Source organism: Mesoplodon mirus (assembly GCF_964341445.2).
Source record: "Mesoplodon mirus genome assembly, chromosome: 7".
Taxonomy (NCBI): Eukaryota; Metazoa; Chordata; class Mammalia; order Artiodactyla; family Ziphiidae; genus Mesoplodon; species Mesoplodon mirus.
The window spans coordinates 58,447,065-58,468,837 of record NC_138983.1 but is presented as its reverse complement, the minus strand read 5'-3'; the positions used below and the strand labels follow the sequence as shown (position 1 = coordinate 58,468,837).

Here is a 21,773-nt window from a genome sequence, read left to right as displayed (position 1 = left end):
TTACAAGGGAGGGCATGAGGTGATACTGGCATCTGTTGTTTACTTGAGAGATTCAAAGAATTCTCTTGCTGTTTGGATCATTCCTTCTACAGATTGTCATTCTTAAACACCTCCCTCTCTCTTCATTTGGACTTGCTGAATTCTCTGCTCAGTGATCAACTTAAGATAGTATTTTGCTTGTGTGGGTTGATGCAAAGTAAACCCGACTTTTGTTGACTACCTGATGTGCAGTTTAATCTTATTCTTTACCTCCATGTTTTTTTTAAAAGTTCAGGTTAGCTTTCTGCAAGGGTTTTTAACTCCATTTTTCTCAAGTTGTTTGCTTATACTTCAGGTAATCTCTTGATATTTGTATTTTGACAATACATAATCTTTATGAAAATACATAAAGCTTTAGAATACAAATGAATTGTTGGCTTGGGGAGAGTAGGGGCTGCATCATTTATTGCAATTACCTGTACCACACTCTTTTTCAGTATTGTTAAGCCAGTATAAACCTTTTGTCCTTGTAAGGAAAGGTTTGTAATTTAAATATCAGGTAGTTTCTTTGCCAACTCATAAGAGAGTTTTACTTTCATTTGGATGTTGTTTATATTCAATCAGGTTATAGCAGTTTTTTTCTGTGCTGCCATACTCATCTCAAAGAAGACAACTTGATATAAAATGTCTTTGTAAAGCATCCTCTACCTCTCAGCTGCTAAAAGCAGGATCTTTGGAATTTTCCATGCTACAATTCTTACGGCTGCTGAAATGTGCGATTTTTATGATTGATTAAATAATTTCTTGGGAGGCACTTTGGAGACTTTTGTGTATGTATGTTCACGTTTGCGCGTACAGGGTGAGGGTATGATATAAGTGGGAAATGGGAAATATGTTGACTTTTATGTTTATAATTTTAGCCCTTAGAATACCCCTCTATTTAGAATACATCTCTTCTGAACTAAAGAAATGCTGTAAATGGATTTGGTTTTCCAGTTACCCACATTCATTTTGTCTAAATCATATGCTTTGTATAATCTCTCTTTCCAATCTTGCAGTATACTGTATATGTATTTCTTTGGATAAGAGTCAGATAGCCTTCTTTTCTGCCAATAAAAGTAATATGTAGGCTCCTTAAAGATACAGCTGAAAAAGAAAAGCTTCATCTTGTGGCAGATAGAGCAAATTTATGTAATGTTGACCATCAGTGGTTTTTAGGCTCTTTAATTTCCAGAATACAACTAGTAAGAGATAACAATAAATTCCTGTGATGGCACTACAGTAGGTGAGAGTTCTTTTGAAAAACTGACCACCAAAAAATTTCAGGAGAAGGTTCTAGGAAAAGGAGAGGTGGTAAGGATCAAGATGGGCGAAGAGAATATAGTGAATAGGTATCTTATCTTATCTCCTTTGATTGAGGAAGTGGGTGGTCTTTGACCTTTTGGATCCAGAAGGGAGAAATGGGTAGACTTGTTTAGATATTTAGGCTAATGTGTTAGAACAGTAAGAGGGGTCTTTGGAGAACTCTTCTTTTGTAATGCCCAGTGACCTAAGTGAGGTTAGGGGAAATGCCAGTGGTTGCACAGTTTTTTGAGTTATTAGCATCAGGACCTACATTTTACTTGGCATGAGGAAAATACTTGAGCCATCTGAATAAACTGGAAACAGCAATCTTCTCATCCCAGTGTCAAGATGACTGTCTTCACATTGTCACTTGGCTCCCTGGAGGGGTTGATTTCCGTGATACAGTGTTCCTTCAGTCTGCTATAGCTTTCTTTCCCCTGCTGTACACAATCTCAGGTTCTCTGACTTTAGCCGGGTGGGGGGGGGTCCTTAAGGCATTAGGAAGATATATAGTTTTGTTTAATGGTTACATTTATTCTGCTATCTTTTGTATAATATCCTCAGTCTCCTCTTTGCAGTTCGTTCTTAAACCTTGCTTTGCTCCTAAAAAAGCAAGTGAATCTAAGCAACCAGAAAACAGAAAGGTAACTATATTTTTATGTAATCTTCTCCTCTATGCCTTTTTTTTTGGCTGCGCTGCACGGCTTGTGGGATCACAGTTCCCCGACCAGGGATTGAACCCCGGCCACAGCAGTGCAAGCACCAAATCCTAACCACTAGGCCACCAGGGAACTCCCTCTCTATGCCTTTTAAGTTAGAGAAAATGTTGGCAGAAAACCCTTCATCACAGGTGAATTAGGGCAGTTGCAGAAACATTTGTTTGGTAGTTAGAACATTTGTTCTAAAATGCTGATCTAAGACCCAATTTTCAGCCAACTGCATCAATATCTTGGGGAGCCCATGTATCTGGCATTGGGGCTCAGGCATATTTATATTTTAAATGCTTTCCCCCAGATGATTGAGATATGTAGCCTCGTTTCGAAACTGTCGAAAGACTTCAGATCTTTAGCAGTGAGGTAGAGAGACATGTAGCTTTTTCCTAAGCTTTATACTGAAATGTAACTTGTGTTCAGTACCATCAAGACACACTAGTTGACTTGCTCAGAAACTTAGCATTGTTTACTCGGTGAGTACATTCAAATAACTTTAAAAGTTTTTTAAAGGAAAAAGTGATTAGAATTTAGGAGAAAATTCCATTTTATCTTGTGTTTACTTGTTTTAAAAATAAAGTGGCAGGTATCTAAAACTTAGCCAGTGAATCAATATATATTTTAATTTATATTTATGTAATTTATACATATTATATATAAAATAATTCTATAGCCACAAGCCTTTTTCAGATGTTCATGTTATTGAATCCTATGCCTCCTGCAGTAATATCCGTGAATGTATGTGTAGAAACATGCACACTTTGATGGGCCCTTGTGACCCTGACATGGGATTGCTCTTGAACACCGTATTGTTGACAGGGCTGATTTTCCAGCAAAATGAATATAAAACGTTCTTTGCTGTTAGAAAACGAGTTGTTTTGGAGGCAGGCAATAGTAGTACTTATATACTGGATTAGGCTGTTTGGCTGGGAGAACAATATGAATTATTTAAACATGGGTTTGACCTTGGATTGGATATTTACCCTTTGTTGAATAAGGGTATCTTGATTTCACTTCATTGCATTACTTTATCTGTTGGATTAAGAAGAGATGCTGTATCTTTAGGGTATTGTTTACATGAGGAAGATTCTTTTGAGCTGGAGAGTGGAGGTTTCTAAAAACATTAAAGGTTTCAGTCATGAAACATCACCCTCAATATATCTAAAGAGAGTCATTTTGTAGATCTTGTCTGTTAACTTAGTATTTGATGGGCTTCTTTTTTTTTTACCCCCTTCTTTCCTTACTCAGGTACCTTCTGTGTCACCAGTTTTTTTTATTGTCTACTTTTCTTTGTAGTACTGGCTTTGAGGAAGCACCTGATCTCCCAAGATTTCTCTGAAAATAACATCTGTTGGGGTAGTTTGTTGCAATTACTTAGATATACTTAAATGAAATTCACACATGGCGTTTCTAGGAGTTTACCAGGTCCTCATAGTTTCAAATTCACTTCCCCCTGTCCACTTATTAGATGACAGTAGCTTTGAAGTCTATGCGTGAGGATGAAGCAAATAAAACCTTGATCCTTAGCTTTCTTAAAGATAGGCTGAGTCCCTTAGGTCTCTAATCTAGTTACTTGATGAAATCCTGCCACTGCCTAAAAGTGTTCTAAGTGAGCATCTCTTGCTGTTACTGTTATTCCTTTGTTGAATAGTATAGTAAATTGAAACCCTCCTCCTCCTCCTTCCTTTCCTCGCACCTATACTCGCTCCTTCTTATCTTTCACAGGTATTAGCTTTTTCTACCATGTGGCAGGCACTGCATTAGCCAGTAGAAATAACAAAGTGTTTTGGTGAATTTAACAATGTGCTTGGTGTTAGGTACAGAAAATAGTAGACTATAATCTCTACTTTCAAGCCTTCACAATGTGGTGGGTCAAATATATATATATGTATGTGTGTATGTGTGTGTGTGTATACACACACACACACAAGGAATTATACCATGATACAGTGTATAAAATAGGTATAGACAAGGTGTTATGGGAGCCCAGCAGAAGAGGGTATCCTGACAGGTTGACAGAGGATGGGGAATTTCAGAACTATTCCTAAAAGTGAATTGGTTAAAAGTTAACAGACCAGAGGGCATTGGAGTGTTCCCATGACTCATGTTATTATAATGGGAGGATCACCACCAGGGCTGCTTTTAATTTTTTTTCCAGAATTTTAAAACGTAAAGGTAGTTAGACCTGCCTGTAGCCTCCCCAATAGGTAAAAAATAGTATCATTTTTGTCTTTTAACCATTATCTAGCCTCCAGTTTGTTAGAGCAGTCCTTGGGGATTGTTCACAACTTAAGTGGCAATTCACCACATTTCCAACACCTCAACTTTTCTACAGTTATAGGTGGAAATAGTCATTCTTTTAGTAAGGATATTTGTTAAAGGAATTCAGGGGAGTAATAGATAATATACCATTAAAAATAAAGTTTAAAGTTTAAAAAGTTATGCTAATGGTTGTTTCTTGGTTCAAAGAAATCATGAAACTTTTTTTTAAACCACCTATTGTACAATAGCATCCATTTGAAGTTTAGCATGAAATAGGCCACTCATGAAAGATAAGCCAAAAATTGTGGAAGGTTAGTAATCTGCAGATGAGATTATGGAAGAAAAGTAATTGGAAGAACTTTTAGATTTGAGAATGTTTCATAAATTGGCTTAGCCGCTTGTTAACATTTTAACCAGGTCATATGCAAGTTTAGGACATATTTAATGAATTTGCACTGAGCCGGTTTTACAGTGTGTTTCAGCTTTATGAATGTTTACCTTTTCAAACCATAGACTGTTAATCATGGCTGTATCTTTAAAACTGCTTAATAAATGTAAATCTAACTTGACACATTTAAACATAAAGGAATTATTCCCAGATAAAAATTGGTCCTAATAGAACTTTGTTTTTTCTTTTGGGAAATTAGAGTACACGTTCGTCTTCTGATATGATACTGCACAGGTACAGCCCAGCTAACCTTAGGATTCAGTCTCCTGAAAAATAAATTCCAGGCCCAAAATAGTGTTTGTGATAACTAGAAATTTATATCTAAATGTTTTCTTTAAGAAAATGCAGAGTTACTGGAGACTTTGATATTTGTATCTTTTATTCTCTTTTCCAATGGCTTCTGACTGCAAGGCAATGTGAGGGCAGGGTAACCCTCTGTAAATCAGAAAATTATAGTTGCTAACTAAATCAAGTAAGGCGTAATCTTTGTCTCAAGACCATATGTTCAGTATGGATGCTGGCTTAGGTTCCAGGCTCCAGACCATAATATTAAAAAGGGTGATTCCGTGAATCCTCATTTGGATCCCAAGTACTAATAGAGGAATTTGGGGGTAATTTTTAAATCCTCTTTAGCAAATACGCTACCTCACATTATGATGGAATGGGCAGAATCTAATATTGTTGTATCATATTTTGAATAAAGTAAATATGGTCTAGAAGCTCTGTGTCTATTTGGTGTTGTTTAATGCTGCTTCCCTGATCTTTCTGCTGTCTACAGAGCCAGAGCCCAGAGGTGGAGCAGTTAGGGAGGGTTGTGGAACTGGACAGTGACATGATAGATATCACCCAGGAGCCAGTTTTGGATTCCATGTTAGAAGAAAGCGTGCCTGAGGATCAGGAACCTGTGTCTGCCTCAACACACATTGCATCTTCACTGGGAATTAATCCACATGTCTTACAGGTGAAGTCCTAACCCACCCTTACTACAACAGGAATCCAAACTAATATTTATCTTCCTTTCATAACATCAGGCTTTTTCTTTCATTAATCACTTAAGAGCGTTGAGTGGTTGCTGGAATGAGAAAAACCAGGAATATGGCCCATGTTTAGGCATCATTTTCCCATTCGTGGGAGGAAGGCTATAGTGAGATTAAGAAGACCTGGGTTCTAACCCCAGTTTTGTAACTGTTACTGTGTGTGACTTTAGGCAAGTCATTTAATGTGAGCACTATAAAATATTAATTTCATTTACTTTACAGAGAGGTTTTGAAGCTCGGGGAAGTGCTCCACAGTTTTGTTTGTTCATTTGTTTATTTATTTATTTATTTTTATTGTAGTTACAAGTTTCTTTAAGCTCTGTCTCAGCTTCCCCCTGCCTGTGCCTTTTGTCATATTATGAATTTAGCCTTTGACTTATATTTGACTTTGAAATTAATTCATTCAGCAGACATGTGAGCAACTGCTGTATGGCAGCCTCTGGTGAGATTGTATATACAAAGCAGAGGAGTTTTATATAAGTTCTATCCTTCAGGCACATACAGTGGAACAGAGTCAGTCACACAAATATTATACTAGCTCTGGACACAGCCTGAGACAGAGCTTTTTAAAAAATTGGTCGTTGTAAACTGCGTTTTTCTTTTATGGCCTTTGGATTTGGGGGAGCACATTCATTCTATAGGTATTGCCTTTTTAGATCATGAAAGCATCATTGCTTGCTGATGAAGAAGATGTAGATATGGTCCTGGATCAACGCTTCAGTCGCCTTCCTTCTAAAGCAGATACATCTCAAGAAATCTGTTCTCCCAGGCTCCCCATTTCAACAACTCACTCATCAAAATCCCGTTCATTAGGTACTGTAAAAGATGCTCTTTTGCAAGAAAGCTGTAAAGTCTGGCTTTTCACATATCTTCTTCTAAGCTGAGTTGACTTCTCTAGCAAACAACTCCCTAAAGGCATATGACATAATGATGCCAAGCAGAAATGTACTCTTATAAATGTACCTGTTAGGTGGCGCCAGTTTTTAAAAAACATGGTCATTGGTGCAGATGCAGAAGTTGTATGGAGGAAAAAAGCATTTGTTTTGTTGTGGGGCATGTTTTTATTTGCTTATGAATGTGGGTTAAATAGTAAGCTCAGATTTCCTAATTTTTAATCATACCTTAGAGGAATCAGCAGGTTGTCTTGCTCTGTACTCTTTTTGTGCAGTTCTAACACTATCCTTATTGCTTTCTAGGGGCAAATGTTGCTTCTTATAATGTGCAAAACTTTTCAGATTTCTACCTTTCCCTAAACCTTCCCAAATTCCCAGGACAGCAGTTACCTGTACCTTTTAAAGCTTTTCTTATCTCTTCTAGTAGGCTTGTAACTATGTGGGATTGGAGGTAGAGTATTGATATCAACAAAGGAGTTCAGCAGGTGTAATTCAAAACAGTTTGAAAGCCAGAGGAACTACCAGGAAGAGATTTGTTATATTGCCTTAAAAACTAAATGTTTATTTTTGTTTATTTTTCTTTTGAGTACCCTAGTTAACTTTCCTTTTTAAAAATACTTTAATAAAGCATCAGTTAAACATTTATAGCAAGCTTTTCCGTAATGAACACTACATGAAAATCTCATACTTCAGTAACTAACTCCTTGCTTTAGACAGGAAATATATAAAATTGGAAAACAGGCAAAAATAACAAGAACTATCCTTCTGAAAGTCATATATGCAATCACAAGATGCCTCTGAAAGGCATATATGCAATCACAGATAGGTTTCTGTTTTCTTAAGTCTGACATTGAGCACTGGAGTGATAGGAATTTGACTTTTGATCTTACCAACTTTTTATATTGACTAAGAAAGGTTACATTTGGCATTCTGATAAGGGCATGAGCATTGGTGTCAGACTTAGCTGGGTTTATCTCTCAGTCCTGCCACTTAGTAGCTTTGTGGATTTGGACAAGTCACTTAACTGAGCCCAGTTTTCCCATCTATAAAGTGAGGACTGTAATGTTCTTCATTTAAAGTCACTGAAGGATGAAATGAAGCAGTGTATATAAATGGCTTGTATAGAGTCTGCTGCAGATAAGTGCTAGACAGTTTTTTAAGTAGTAGTAGTAGTAGCGGTGTTATTAATGTTGTTATTGTTGGTGACATCATCATCATTAGAATTCCTGCCTCGATTTCCTGTGTGAAAGAGGAATTTCTGTAGAGTCTGATATAAGCTGCTCCTGGTCATCTATATCTGATTTAAGTAGCTTAATAAAACTATAATTTCAGCCTTGATGGTTGTTGTTGTTCATCAACAGACTGTATATTCTAATAGTCTTTTTTTTTTCCTTATTTGAGTAGGTGGGTTACTACAATCAAAATTTGCAAGTGGAACTTTTCTTTCACCAAGTGCCTCTTTACAAGAGTGTCGCACTCCCAGAACATCGTCATTGATGAATATTCCATCCACATCCCCTTGGTCTGTCCCTCCACCCCTGACCTCTGTGTTTACGGTGCCCAGCCCAGCCCCTGAGGTTCAGTTGAAAACAGTGGGTACACGCAGACAACCAGGCCTAGTCCCTCTTGAAAAGTCTGTCACCTATGGAAAGGGGAAACTCCTGATGGACTTGGCCCTATTTATGGGACGCTCATTTCGGGTTGGTTGGGGCCCCAACTGGACTCTTGCTAATAGTGGAGAACAGCTGAGTGGCCCTCAGGAACTGGAAAATCATCAGATTGCTGATTCTATGGAATATGGATTCCTGCCTAATCCAGTAGCTGTTAAATCGTGAGTCACGTATTCTTATGCTTTTTGAGAAGGGCAACATGGTAGGTGAGAAAAAGCTTTGCATCACCAGGAGACCCATGTTCAGGGCCCTGCTTTGTGATCTTTCTAGATATATTCTTAGCACAATTTTATTTGTATAATTAAAAACTAAAATGATTAATAGCTCCATTTGTACCATCAAGGTATGAAGAGTATAGAATAATTATCTAATGGTTAAACTTTAGTTGGAAAAGTAACAGACTCAAAGCTAATGCTGCAGCATTCCTTGAGTTTTCATCCTTTTTATTGCATTAGTCATTTTTCTATTTTCTCACTTAGATATTGGTAATTTCTTCATAAATGAGGTATATTCTCATTAAAGCACATTCCCTGTATCTTAGACTTAATAAGGTAAACGTATGAACTGTGGATAATCCATACACAAGTATTTGGAAATAAGATGACATCTGATAATTATACATGTTATATATCTCTACACAGTTCCCACCATTAATATTTACATATGTCTGATTATAGTTCTGTATATACTTTATATACTATATATTACCGTACTGATTTTATATATATATATAAATATATATAGTGTTCTGGTAGTCATTACGTAGTATGCATACAGTTTTTTGTAAAATTTGTAACATTTTTCTATTTACTTTTCATAATTGTAACAAACTGTGCTACCTTTACTACAGATTAAGTGACTATGATCACCTATTATTATTAAAGTTGATTTTGAAGAAATAAAAAAACAACAGCATCTCTTGTACCTCACAATTAGGAATATTGATCCTAAACCCAGGTTATCCATTGATGTCATGATATTTTAGAGGTTGTTAATGTCAGTCTTAAAAATTGGATCAAGGCTGGTCAACTGTATGCTCATCTTAATTGAGAGTCAGTTCTTTAGTATCTGTAAGCTTATTAGCCTCATGACTTTTGATACTGATAACTCATAACTTAATGAGTTAAGTATGTTTTGAGAAATGGGTGTCCCACAGTAGCTTTTGACTATCGGATTTCATAGTATCCATATACATGCAGAAGCCATTTCCTGGTCTAATTGTACTGACTCCCATGCTTATTATAATCTGGCCTAAGAAGGCTTGGGATTCTTTTTTTTTTTAAGCCTTGGGATTCTGAATGCATGGGTCAGGTAATTTGCTCAATATATATCAAATAAGTTCATTATAGTTTGATATTAAGAACAAATTTTCTTTAAAATCACAGTGGAATGTTTTGTGTCCTATTTTGTAATTATAAAACGAAACAAAGGTTTCATTGTAGGAAAATTCTACCATCTGTCTTTTCTATCTTATTTGTTATTTTCCCTTGTAGCCTAACTGAGTCTCCATTCAAAGTTCATTTGGAAAAACTCAGTTTGAGGCAGAAGAAGCTGGATGAAGACCTGCAATTATACCAGACATCTCTGGAGCTTAAATTAAAACATAGCACTGTCCATGTGGATGAGCTGTGTCCTCTCATTGTCCCCAATCCGGGAGTTGCTATCATTCATGACTATGCAGATTGGGTTAAGGAAGCATCAGGAGATTTATTGGAACCACAAAGTGAGTATGGACTATACTTGTAATCCTTGGTGCCCCAGGAACAGGAGTAGGAGCATATGTTCATAGGAGGACACAATTTCCTTGTGCCAATGTAGTGGTGGATGCCTGAGCTTGCACTTATCTGTAGTTGAGTTGGTGAGGAAAATCTCAAGCAGGAAGAAATCACATCACTGTTTATCATTACTCTTATGCCCCTGTTCAAAGGAACTGTAGCCAGTCACATCCCGTGGATTTATAAAATTAGATCCCTTACCTGACCCGGAGAACATAGGGGGAGAGAGATCCTACCTATCCTACCCATTCTTCCATGTCCAACTCAAGTCCCACTTGTTCTTCCCAACAACTTTGGTGGTTATAACTTCCCTTCCTGACTTTATTACCTCTCTATAATGATTCTGATCATGTTTTTCTGAACCAGTACTTCCATAAAGGGCTTTTCTAATTTGGGCACTTACTATTTCAAGTAGTAGAAAAATTACATGTTTCACACAACATTTCACATCACTTTTACTGAAAAATGGGGACTATTAGAATGTTCCATATCACACGTTTTGGGAATTGTTTATGTTCATTTATTTGTGTTTGCTCTAGTTGTCTTATCTCTTCAAATATGTGAGTCATCTTCCCAATGCATACTTGTAAGTAGCTTAAGGTGGTAAACAGTGCTTCCTTTTTGTTTTCCTTTGTAAGGGACAATAGCATTAGTGGTTAAGAGTATAGAGTTGGACTCCGATTACTTGAGTTTGAATCCTGGCTCTGTTACATCTTGCCTGTAACCTTGAGCAAGTCACTTAATGCTCTGTACCTCAGTTTTCTCATCTGTAAAATGAAGGTGGTAACTATTGTATAGTATATTGTGTAGATGAGAGTTGGTTTACTCCTAAGTGCTTGGAACAGTATCATTTAGGCTCACTAAAATGTTAGGCTGTGCCTATAGCAGATAATAATCCCTCACAAGTTTTCAGAGCACTTTATATTTCTTAAAGCATTTTTTGAACAGAATTTGATCAAATTAGAGAATTTTTCTCTATAATTTGAGACTATATGTAGCCATAATTAGGCTAGAGGAACCTGTTTAAAGGAGCCTGGAGTTACATTTGTTACGTAAATACCATGGATACATGGAGTGAGCAGGCGGTCATACCACACACCTCTGGAGCTTGTAAGACACAGGTGAGTGAGGTGGAGACAGATTCAGGGAAATCAACTTGAGTTGTTGTTTGGGGTATTTATTAATTTATGTATTTTTAATGCCACAGTGAAGTGATCCCCTCTCTGTAGTTATTGTATGGCTTCATGTCATTGCATTATTTTCCTGTCCCTTCCTTAGTTGTGAAGCACTGGAGCCTAACGTGGACATTATGTGAAGCTCTATGGGGCCACCTGAAGGAGCTTGACAGCCAGCTGGATGAGCCCACTGAATACATTCAGATTCTGGAGCGAAGAAGAGCTTTCTCTCGCTGGCTGTCCCATACAGCTGCACCTCAAATTGAGGAGGAAGTCTCCTTAACCCGAAAAGACAACCCTGTGGAGGCTGTCTTCAGCTACCTCACGGGCAAGAGGATCAGTGAGGCCTGCTCCCTGGCCCAGCAGTCAGGTAGGGCATACCGTCCTTCTCTGCACCCCTGCCTACTTCCTACTCACTGTCCCTACCCCTTAATCGTGCGTTTGCCCTTGTCTTCTAACCCAAATATTAAGTATAAACTTCCGGGGAAGATTGCCGGTTCCTCCAGAATAGGTAGGGACTCTGTCTTCCAGTTTTCCTTTTATAACCTTAAACTTTAAATTATATTTATCTATCTATCTATCTATCTATCTATTTATTTTTTGGCTGTGTTGGGTCTTCGTTGCTGCACGTGGGCTTTCTCTAGTTGCTGTGAGCGGGGGCTACTCTTCGTTGCGGTGCACAGGCTTCTTACTGCAGTGGCTTCTCGTCGTGGAGCATGGGCTCTAAGCATGCGGGCTTCAGTAGTTGAGGCTCGCGGGCTCTAGAGGGCAGGCTGAGTAGTTGAGGTGCACGGGCTTAGTTGTTCCGCAGCATGTGGGATCTTCCCAGACCAGGGCTTGAACCCATGTCCCCTGCATTGGCAGGCCGATTCTTAACCACTGTGCCACCAGGGAAGTCCCTAGAATTTTTTTATTGCCTCAAGCCTTTGTACTTAAAATTTTTTATTAAAAGAGATACTGGACTCTAGAGAGTGAAAGTCTCAACCATTTTCTTTATATCATACATTTGTTTTTCCTCTAGGTTTGAGTTTGCCATTTCTCAGTGTCATTATATAGTACCTGCTAGTTGGGCATGTTTACATTTATGTCATCTCAGTTTTCACTATAGACCTTTGAATCAAATGATACTTCCCTCCATTTTACAGTTGAGGTGCCTTGTGTAGGGTCACAGAAATAATACTAGATCTGACACTGAACTCTGTGTACTATATAATCTATGTGTAATTAGTTTAAGCTTCAATACTTTGAAGATTTTCTACCCAAGCCAAAAATGTTAAGTTCTTGATCAGTATTTTAGCACTACTGCAGAGAGCAGTCAGAGGTGTTTCTTGAGGGCCAGAAGAAATAAAATAATGCCCCCAAGTGTTTTCCCAAGTCTATAAATTCTCAGTATCACTGGAGAACTGTTTCTCTTGTAGGTGATCATCGTCTTGCCCTTCTTTTATCCCAGTTGGTTGGCAGCCAGTCGGTCCGGGAGCTGCTTACTATGCAGCTGGTAGATTGGCATCAGCTCCAGGCTGACTGTTTCATCCAGGAGGACAGACTGCGCATCTTTGCCCTCTTGGCTGGAAAACCGGTATTTTCCTCTTTTCTCATAAACTTACATAAACTTTCTCATAGATTCAGGATTGCTTGAGGTTAAGGCAAAGAGCTATCTTTGTAAATTGTACACTGTTACATATAACTAAGCAACTTGTATTTAACTTTCAGAAGAAATATTTTCAAATTTTAAACGTACAACATGTACATTGTGGGGAAGAAATACTGGTTATATAGAAATTAAAATGTTAAAATTCACCATCTCCCATATCATAGTGATAAACAACATAATTCATTGTCTGTCTTTCTAGACATATTTTAAGTCTATTTTGACATATATGTGTGCATATTTACACTTGTTATATAGTCAAATAAAATGAATTATATATAGCAGTTCTGCAACCTTTTTTTTAAATTTACTGAATATGATCGTTTTTCATGTTGTGTGGCCTCTCTTTTTTTAATAGCCACTTCTCTTCCATTTTATGAATGATGTATCATAATTACTTTAAGCCAGTTTTCTTGCTGCCTACCCATTTTGCTTGCCATCTTAAAGTCAATTTCCAAAAACGAAATCACTGATCAGAATTTATTCACATCTTAAAGTTGGCAGCTGTGGGCAATGAGTGGTTCTCACCTCTTCTCAGCACTTACTGTCTAAGTCCACCCTATCACCTGCCACCAAGGGACTGTGTATTTTATATCTGGATCATTAACACTGCTATTTAAATCATTTAGAATCAACTTGAGTAAGTGAGCAACATGCAGGCCTGGCCAGTAACAAGGTAATGTATATTGTAGAGCTGTGATGGTGATTTTGTCTTCTGTAGGTATGGCAGCTCTCAGAGCAGAAGCAAATCAATGTGTGCTCACAGTTGGATTGGAAACGGTCCCTGGCTGTCCATCTTTGGTATTTGCTCCCACCAACAGCCTCCATTTCCAAGGCACTCAGCATGTATGAAGAAGCATTTCAGGTATATGTATCCAGTATAGCCAAGCAAGAGTCCTGGTAGGATTTCTGTTTTTTCCAGAAAAGTACTACAGAGAAAAAACCATCAAATCACATTTCATAATACTTCTTCCTAACTACTTTTTGAAAAGTACCATAGAATTGAAATGAACACAGGAAATCTAATGGGAAACTTCTTCAAGTTTCTGCTTCTATTTTGTTTAGTACGATGAGTTTCCACAATTTATTTTCTTACTGCTGTTTTCCTGCCTCAACATTGGAGGGTTTTTCTTCATTCCTAATGCTGTCTTATTCCTTTAGGAATTCCCTGAGATACAGCCTGACCTTGTGTTTAGTGTAGCCCCAAATTAGCAGGTCTGAAATTTGCCTCTAAATATCACTATATTTCATATTCCTTGTCCATTTGGAGGTTAAAGGATTATTAATATTTTTAATGCCATTATTTGGTTCTTTTCTTACTGTTCATTTTTATTGTCTTTGATATCATTTGCCAGAATTATCAATATTTGTCAGGAAAAGGAGAACACTAAAAAAAATTGAATGTAATAAGAATTGTGGCAAGAAAGGTGGTGGGGTTAGAGCTGTCTGAGGTCTTTGCCAGTCCATTGAAGGCAGGTGGAATATGTCACTGATCAAAGTAAGTTTAAAATCCTTGAAACACTCCTTTAGAGGATGTCACACCATTCTTAATACACATCTGAGTAACTGAGACACAGTAGAATCTAGTGAAACATACCAGCAGCTGATGTATTGTTTTATCAAATTCTTAACTTCAGAATACCTCTGAGGGTGACAGATATGCCTGCTGCCCACTTCCCTCATACCTGGAGGACTCTGGCTTTGTGGTAGAGGAGGAGCAAGACTCACAGAGACCTCTTCAAGATGTCTGCTTTCACCTTCTAAAACTCTATAGTGACAGGTAAATCAGAGCCATATGTTATAGTCACTCGAGGGTTCCATGAGCCCTAAGGAGTCCTTTCCCTTTTATATGTGGTCAGATTGCCGTAAGTCTATATAAATTACCAAAATATAACTTACAGTAATTGAGTGCAAAGAGCATGGGAACTGGAATTAGAAATCTAAAAATTCACATTTTAAATCAACTATACTTAAATGAAATTGTTTTTTAAAAATCTAAAAATTATTTTAATCAACTTTAATGAGATAGAATTTTACACATAATGAAGTGTGTGGTTTGATATGTTTTAATATAATCTAACTACCATCACTATCAAGGTAACATTTACATTACCCTCAAAAAGTTACCTCATGTCCCTTTGCAATCAGTCCACACCACAGACAGCTACTGACTGACTGTTCATTACTATAGGTTAGTTTTGCGGTCATAGAATTTTATGTAATTGGGATCATTCTGTATGTTATCTTTTGTGCCTGGCTTCTTTTACCCAACATAGTGATTTTGAGATTTATCCATGTTAATATGTATATCAGAAATTTATTTATTTATTCATTTGTTAATGGACAGTTTTCTGGTTTTGAGCTATTAAGAATAAAGCTGCTATGAGCATTTGTATCTAAAACTGTTTGTATCATTTTGCATTCCCACCAAGATCTGTAATTGCTCCATATCCTCTTCAAAACATGGTATTGTCAGCTTTTAAAATTTTACCATTTTAGTGGGCACATAGTGGTGTGTCATTTGTGTGCTTAATAAGAAATTAAACGAGAATTTCATTTCTTTAAATACTTTCTTTTAAACTAATTATATTAATTATAGAATAATACAGTCTTTTATTGTGGTAAAATACAGATAATTAAAATTGTGGGGGGTTTTGGGTTTTTTTGTTTGTTTGTTTTGTTTTTGCCATATGCGGGCCTCTCACTGTTGTGGCCTCTCCCATTGCGGAGCACAGGCTCCGGACGCGCAGGCTCAGCGGCCATGGCTCACGGGCCCAGCCGCTCCGCGTCTGTGGGATCTTCCCGGACCGGGGCACGAACCCGTGTCCCCTGCATCAGCAGGCGGACTCTCAACCACTGCGCCACCAGGGAAGCCCTAAAATTGTGTTTTAATTTGCATTTCCCTGATGCCTAATGGTGGCAGGCATTTTTTCATGTGCTTATTTACCAGCTATCTATGTATCTTCCTTGTTGAAATCTATTTGAAACCTTTTGCCCCCCCTTTTTTAATAGGGTCGCCTAATAGTTCTTTATTGTGTTGTAATAGTTCTTCATATATTTAGGATGCAAGTTCTTTATTATAAATGTTTTTGCAATTATTTTCTCCCAATACACGGGCACAGAAGTTTTACATTTTTATAAAGTCCAGTTTATTGAAGTTTTTAAACTATAAAATCAGTTTCTTTAATAGATACAGAGCTGTCGAGGTTTTCTATTTATTCTTGAGTCATTTTGTTCGTTTGTTTTTCCTAAGGAATTTGTCTGTTTCACCAAAGTCACCAAATTTATTAACATAAAGTTCTTTATAACATTTCCATATTCTTTTATTTATTTATTCATTCATTCATTTTTGATCGCGTTGGGTCTTCGTTGCTGCACGCGGGCTTTCTCTAGTTGGTGGCGAGCAGGGGCTACTCTTCGTTGTGGTGCGCGGCTTCTCATTGTGGTGGCTTCTCTTATTGCGGAGCCACCGGTTCTAGGCGCACGGGCTTCAGTAGTTGTGGCACATGGACTTAGTTGCTTCACAGCATGTGGGATCTTCCTGGACCAGGGGTTGAACCCGTGTCCACTGCATTAGCAGGCAGATTCTAACCACTGAGACACCAGGGAAGTCCCTCCTTATTCTTTTTTTTTTTTTTTTTTGTAAATTATTTATTTATTCATTTTTGGCTGCATTAGGTCTTTGTTGCTGCACGCGGGCTTTCTAGTTGCAGCGAGCGGGGGCTACTCTTTGTCGCAGTGCGCGGGCTTCTCATTGCAGTGGCCTCTCTCGTTGCGGAGCACGGGCTCTAGGCACACAGGCTTCAGTAGTTGCGCACGTGGGCTCAGTAGTTGTGGCTCGTGGGCTCCAGAGCGCAGGCTCAGTAGTCATGGCACACAGGCTTAGCTGCTCCACGGCATGTGGGATCCTCCTGGACCAGGGCTCGAACCCATGTCCCCTGCATTGGCAGGCGGACTCTTAACCACTGCGCCACCAGGGAAGCCCCCTTATTCTTTTTTAATGTCTGTAGGATGTGTGGCTGTGTCTCTTTCTTCCCTGATATTGGTATTTGTGTCTTCTCTTTTTTTCTCCTGATTAGTCTGTCTCCAGCTTTTTTTTTTTTTTGGCTGTACACGGACCTCTCACTGTCGTGGCCTCTCCCGTTGTGGAGCACAGGCTCCGGACGCGCAGGCTCAGCAGCCATGGCTCACAGGCCCAGCCGCTCTGCGGCATGTGGGATCTTCCCGGACCGGGGCACAAACCCGTGTCCCCTGCATCGGCAGGTGGACTCTCAACCACTGCACCACCAGGGAAGCCCTGTCTCCAACTTTTGGTTTCATTGGTTATCTCTATTAGTCATGTAGCTCAAAATGAATCATAAACCTAATTGTCAAACTTAAAACAGTACCCTCTTAGAAGAAAATCTTTGCAACTGTGGGTTAGGCAAAGATTTCTTAGATACCAAACACATAATCCATAAAAGAAAAATTGATAAATTGGACTTCAACAGAATTTAAAACTACTACTCATTAGACAGACTGTTAAGAGAATGAAAAGATGAGCCACAAATTGGGAGAAGATATTGCAATTCATATATCTGATAAAGGGCTTTTATCCAGAGCATGTAAAGAACTCCCTGAACTCAATAATAAGAAAACAAACAATCCAATTTAAAAATTGGGAAAAATATTTAAAGGGATTCTTCACCAAAGAAGACGTACATATAAAGCCCATGAAAAGTTTTTATCAGTAGACATCAGGGACATGCAAATTAAAGCCATCATGGGATGCCACTACCCATCTATTAGAATGGCTAAAAATTAAGACACCTGTACCATGTCATCATGGAAGCGGAGCAATTGGAATTCTCAACACTGCTGGGGAGAAATGTAAACTAACACTGGCACTTGGAAAAACAGTTTGGTGGCTTAAAAAGTTAAACATATGGCTACATACATATGATCCAGCCATTCCACTCCTAGGTATTTACCCAAGAGGAATGAAAACATATGTCTATTTATATGTTGATAGCAGCTTTATTTGTAAAGGTCCAAAACGGGAAACAACCCAAATTTCCATCAACAGGTGATTAGATAAGCAAATTGTGGTACATCTATACAATGGAATACTATCTCAGCAGTAAGAAAGAATGAACTGTTGATAAAATGCAACAGCATGGTGAATCAAAATACTTCTACTTATTTTTGAAGTGGTGAGAAAAAAAATACCCCCAAAAATGTACCTACTGCTTGATTCCAATTTATGTAAAACTCTGGAAAATGCGAACTAATCTATAATGATAGGAAGATCAGTGGTTGCCTGGGAAGGGTAGGTGTAGGGAGGGGCAGGAGAGAGGGATCACAGAGGGACTTAAGGAAACTTTTGGAGGTGATGGATATGCTTGTTGTCTTGACCTTGGTGGTAGTTTCACAGCTGTATATATACGTTTAAACTTATGAAAATTGTACATTCTAAATATGTACAGTTTATTGTATGTCAATTTTTTTAATGTCAAAAAAAAGAAAAAAGGAAGAGGAAGAAAAGCGTATATCTCAAAGTGTCAGAAATAGAGAAACCAAAGCCTGAATGAGATAATAAAGCGTTCTTCTCATGTAAGGTAGAATTGCTATGACTAAAACCCTTACATAAACTGTAAGGAACTGCACTGTATAATGGCCGCTATTCTCATAATACTACTTTAAATTAGTTTTTAAATTTAATTACTTATTCACACTAACCATATTTCAAGTGTTTAATAGCCATATGTGGCTAGTGGCTATCATATTGGTCAAGGCAGATTATAGAACATTTCCGTCATCACACAGAGTTCAGTTTGACAGCATTGGTCAAGAAAAACTACTCATTACTTGGGGAAGTGTTAGGAACTTATAAAATGTCTGGGATCTTAGGTGAAAGGGAAAAGTTTTGGTTGGTAATCAAGGCCCAGATCTTTAAAACTTGTAGGTGTGGGATCTTAGTTCTTACTGTTCTTATGGTCTGGGACTTGGAAGCTAAGAACATAACACATAAATTGGTCCAGAATCTTTGAAGTCCCTGGGCTCTCAGCAGAAAAAAAAAAAACGTGAAAGTCTATAGGGAGACTTTCGAACCTGGATTTCTATGTAAAGAATAATACGTACTGTAGACAAAATCAAAAGTAAGATTGACAAGCCATAGAAGGAAATAACCATCATTAAGACTGGTTAGCTATTGGGACTTCCCTAATGGTACAGTGGTTAAGACTCCACACTCCCGACTCAGGGGGCCCGGGTTCAGTCCCTGGTCAGAGAACTAAGATCCCACCTGCCACTGGGCAACTAAGCCCATGCACCACAACTAGAGAAGCCCGTGCGCCGCAACGAAGACCCAGCGCAGCCAAAATAAATGAATAAATAAAACTGAATTTAAAAAAATAAAACAACAAAAAAGACTAGTTAGCTGTTCAAACAAACAGGTGAAGTAGCATTCCGCAACTTCAGATAGTAAAACAACCTGAAAGATACTAAATAACATATATATATATTTTTTTGATCTTTATTGGAGTCGAATGGCTTCACAATACTGTGTTAGTTTCTGTTGTACAACAAAGTGAATCAGCCATATGCATACATATGTCCCCATATCCCCTCCCTCTTGCATCTTCCCTCCCTCCCATCCTCCCTATTCCACACCTCTAGGTCATCGCAGAGCACGTCGCAGAGTTGATCTCCCTGTGCTATGCGACTGCTTCCCACTAGCTAACTATTTTACATTCAGTAGTATATATATGTTGATGCTACTCTCACTTCGCCCCAGCTTCCCCCTCCCACCCCATGTCCTCAAGTCCATTCTCTATGTCTGCATCTTTATTCTTGCCCTGCAACTAGGTTCATCAGTACCTTTTTTTTCTCTTTTTTTTTTTTTTAGATTCTATATATATGCGTTAGCATATGGTATTTGTTTTTCTCTTTCTGACTTACTTCACTCTGTATGACAGACTCTAGGTCCATCCACCTCACTACAAATAACTCAGTTTCGTTTCTTTTTATGGCTGAGTAATATTCCATTGTATATATGTGCCACATCTTCTTTATCCATTCATCTGTTGATGGACATTTAGGTTGGTTCCATGTCCTGGCAATTGTAAATAGTGCTGCAGTGAACATTGTGGTACATGTCTCTTTTTGAATTAACGTGTATTTTTTAAATGGTTAAGAAAAGTAATTGATAGTACAGTGAAAGAATGGAAGGGAGAGAGTTGTGAAGACTCCCTGTACCAGGATGGTAAAAATAGACCAAACAAATACCAGCAAACCTGGTAGAAGAGCCACCGAAGAGAAGGTGCCTTGGTTTTTGGTAGATTGGTAATGTGGCTAAACCTAGAGGAGGAAGACTATAAGGCTTATGATGCTTCTGCTCCCAGCTGCCTGCCTTTATTGTTTTGTAAGCTGTAGCTGAGACAGTTGACTCGTCCAGTACAGGTGGTCTGCTGGCTGGGTTTGGTAACTCTCAGCACATTCTCCTTTGCAGACATTATGATCTCAACCAGCTGCTGGAGCCTCGAAGCGTAACAGCAGATCCTTTGGACTACCGTCTAAGCTGGCACTTGTGGGAGGTGCTGCGGGCTCTTAACTACACCCATCTCTCAGAGCAGTGTGAGGGTGTGCTGCAGGCCAGTTATGCTGGCCAGCTGGAAAGTGAGGGGCTCTGGGAGTGGGCCATCTTTGTCCTCCTGCACATTGACAACTCAAGGTGAGTGAGAAGCCATCAAACACACTAGTTGCATCCAGCGCTACAGGGCAATGCCAAAGGAATCAGTCTCTTAGGGTTCAATTCAGCAAGTAAGTGTTTAGAATGAATTTTTGGGTCCAGCCTTGTGGTAAACCTTAAGACAGTTCAACCTGCAGCGCAGACTGTCTCTGTATTCATGTGAACACGTTAGAAAGAAGATCGCCTTTGATTAAGTGCCAAATTATGCTATTAATCATAAGGCCTCCCAGTAATCTGAGAAGGGAGAAGAGATCTCTGTGAACTGCAGAATCTCTGAGTCTCTCTAGAGATAAGATTCAAAGTACATGTAAAATTGGTATAGGAAATAATTAAGTGGGAAGGAAAGATATGCCCGGGTGGGGAAACCCCATTAACTAGGCACAAATTCCTTGAATGTGGCATGTTTAGAATTATGCAGAAATAGTGCTGTCTGAGTTGGATCTGTGGAGTCATGGTTGGTAGGGAGGGCCCCTGCTTTTTCTTTTTTTTTTTTTTTTTTTTTTTTTGGTACGTGGGCCTCTCACTGTTTTGGCCTCTCTCCCGTTGTGGAGCACAGGCTCCGCACACGCAGGCTCAGTGGCCATGGCTCACGGGCCCAGCCGCTCCGTGGCATGTGGGATCCTCCCAGACCGGGGCACGAACCCGTGTCCCCTGCATCAGCAGGCAGACTCTCAACCACTGCGCCACCAGGGAAGCCCCCCCCTGCTTTTTCTTTACTGGCCCTTCCCTTTCCATCCACCCACCCCTATCCCTCAAGTTTGATAGTGTTGTATTTACCTATCTACCAATACAAGCTTGCTTAGATGTGTAATGTTTTGGTTCTTTGTCCTGAACAAAAACCAGAGAAACACCTCTGCTCCGTGCTTTGAATGAGATGAAGTTGGAGGTTTTTTGTTAATGGTAGCAGAATGGCATAACACTAAGAACAAAAACATTTATATAATACTTTGTTATATAATGCTTTTATATATCTTTATACACCGTTGCAAGTACTTTAAATATATCAACTCATTGAATGCTCATAATGAACCTATGAGACACTCTTACTGTCTGTTTTATAGATGAGCAACCCAAGGGATAGAGAGATTAGGTAACTTTTGTTC

General features: G+C 38.6%; 1 protein-coding gene across 13 annotated transcripts in view; it reads left to right on the top strand.

Moving 5' to 3' along the window:
* Positions 1 to 21,773, top strand: part of NUP98 (nucleoporin 98 and 96 precursor) — a gene marked incomplete at its 3' end in the record, with an annotated part of 103,690 nt that overhangs the window by 75,518 nt on the left and 6,399 nt on the right. For 9 of the 13 annotated variants that reach the window (XM_082626781.1, XM_082626782.1, XM_082626783.1 and 6 more), the window contains 9 exons: positions 5,522 to 5,704; positions 6,437 to 6,593; positions 8,078 to 8,504; positions 9,837 to 10,066; positions 11,397 to 11,663; positions 12,712 to 12,869; positions 13,663 to 13,806; positions 14,579 to 14,721; positions 20,431 to 20,652. In XM_082626781.1, the coding sequence (XP_082482907.1) occupies positions 5,522 to 5,704; positions 6,437 to 6,593; positions 8,078 to 8,504; positions 9,837 to 10,066; positions 11,397 to 11,663; positions 12,712 to 12,869; positions 13,663 to 13,806; positions 14,579 to 14,721; positions 20,431 to 20,652 (1,931 nt within the window). Of the gene's footprint in view, positions 1 to 5,521; positions 5,705 to 6,436; positions 6,594 to 8,077; positions 8,509 to 9,836; positions 10,067 to 11,396; positions 11,664 to 12,711; positions 12,870 to 13,662; positions 13,807 to 14,578; positions 14,722 to 20,430; positions 20,653 to 21,773 lie in introns of those variants that run through there. The other 4 variants (XM_082626772.1, XM_082626773.1, XM_082626775.1 and 1 more) reach the window with 2 other exon arrangements.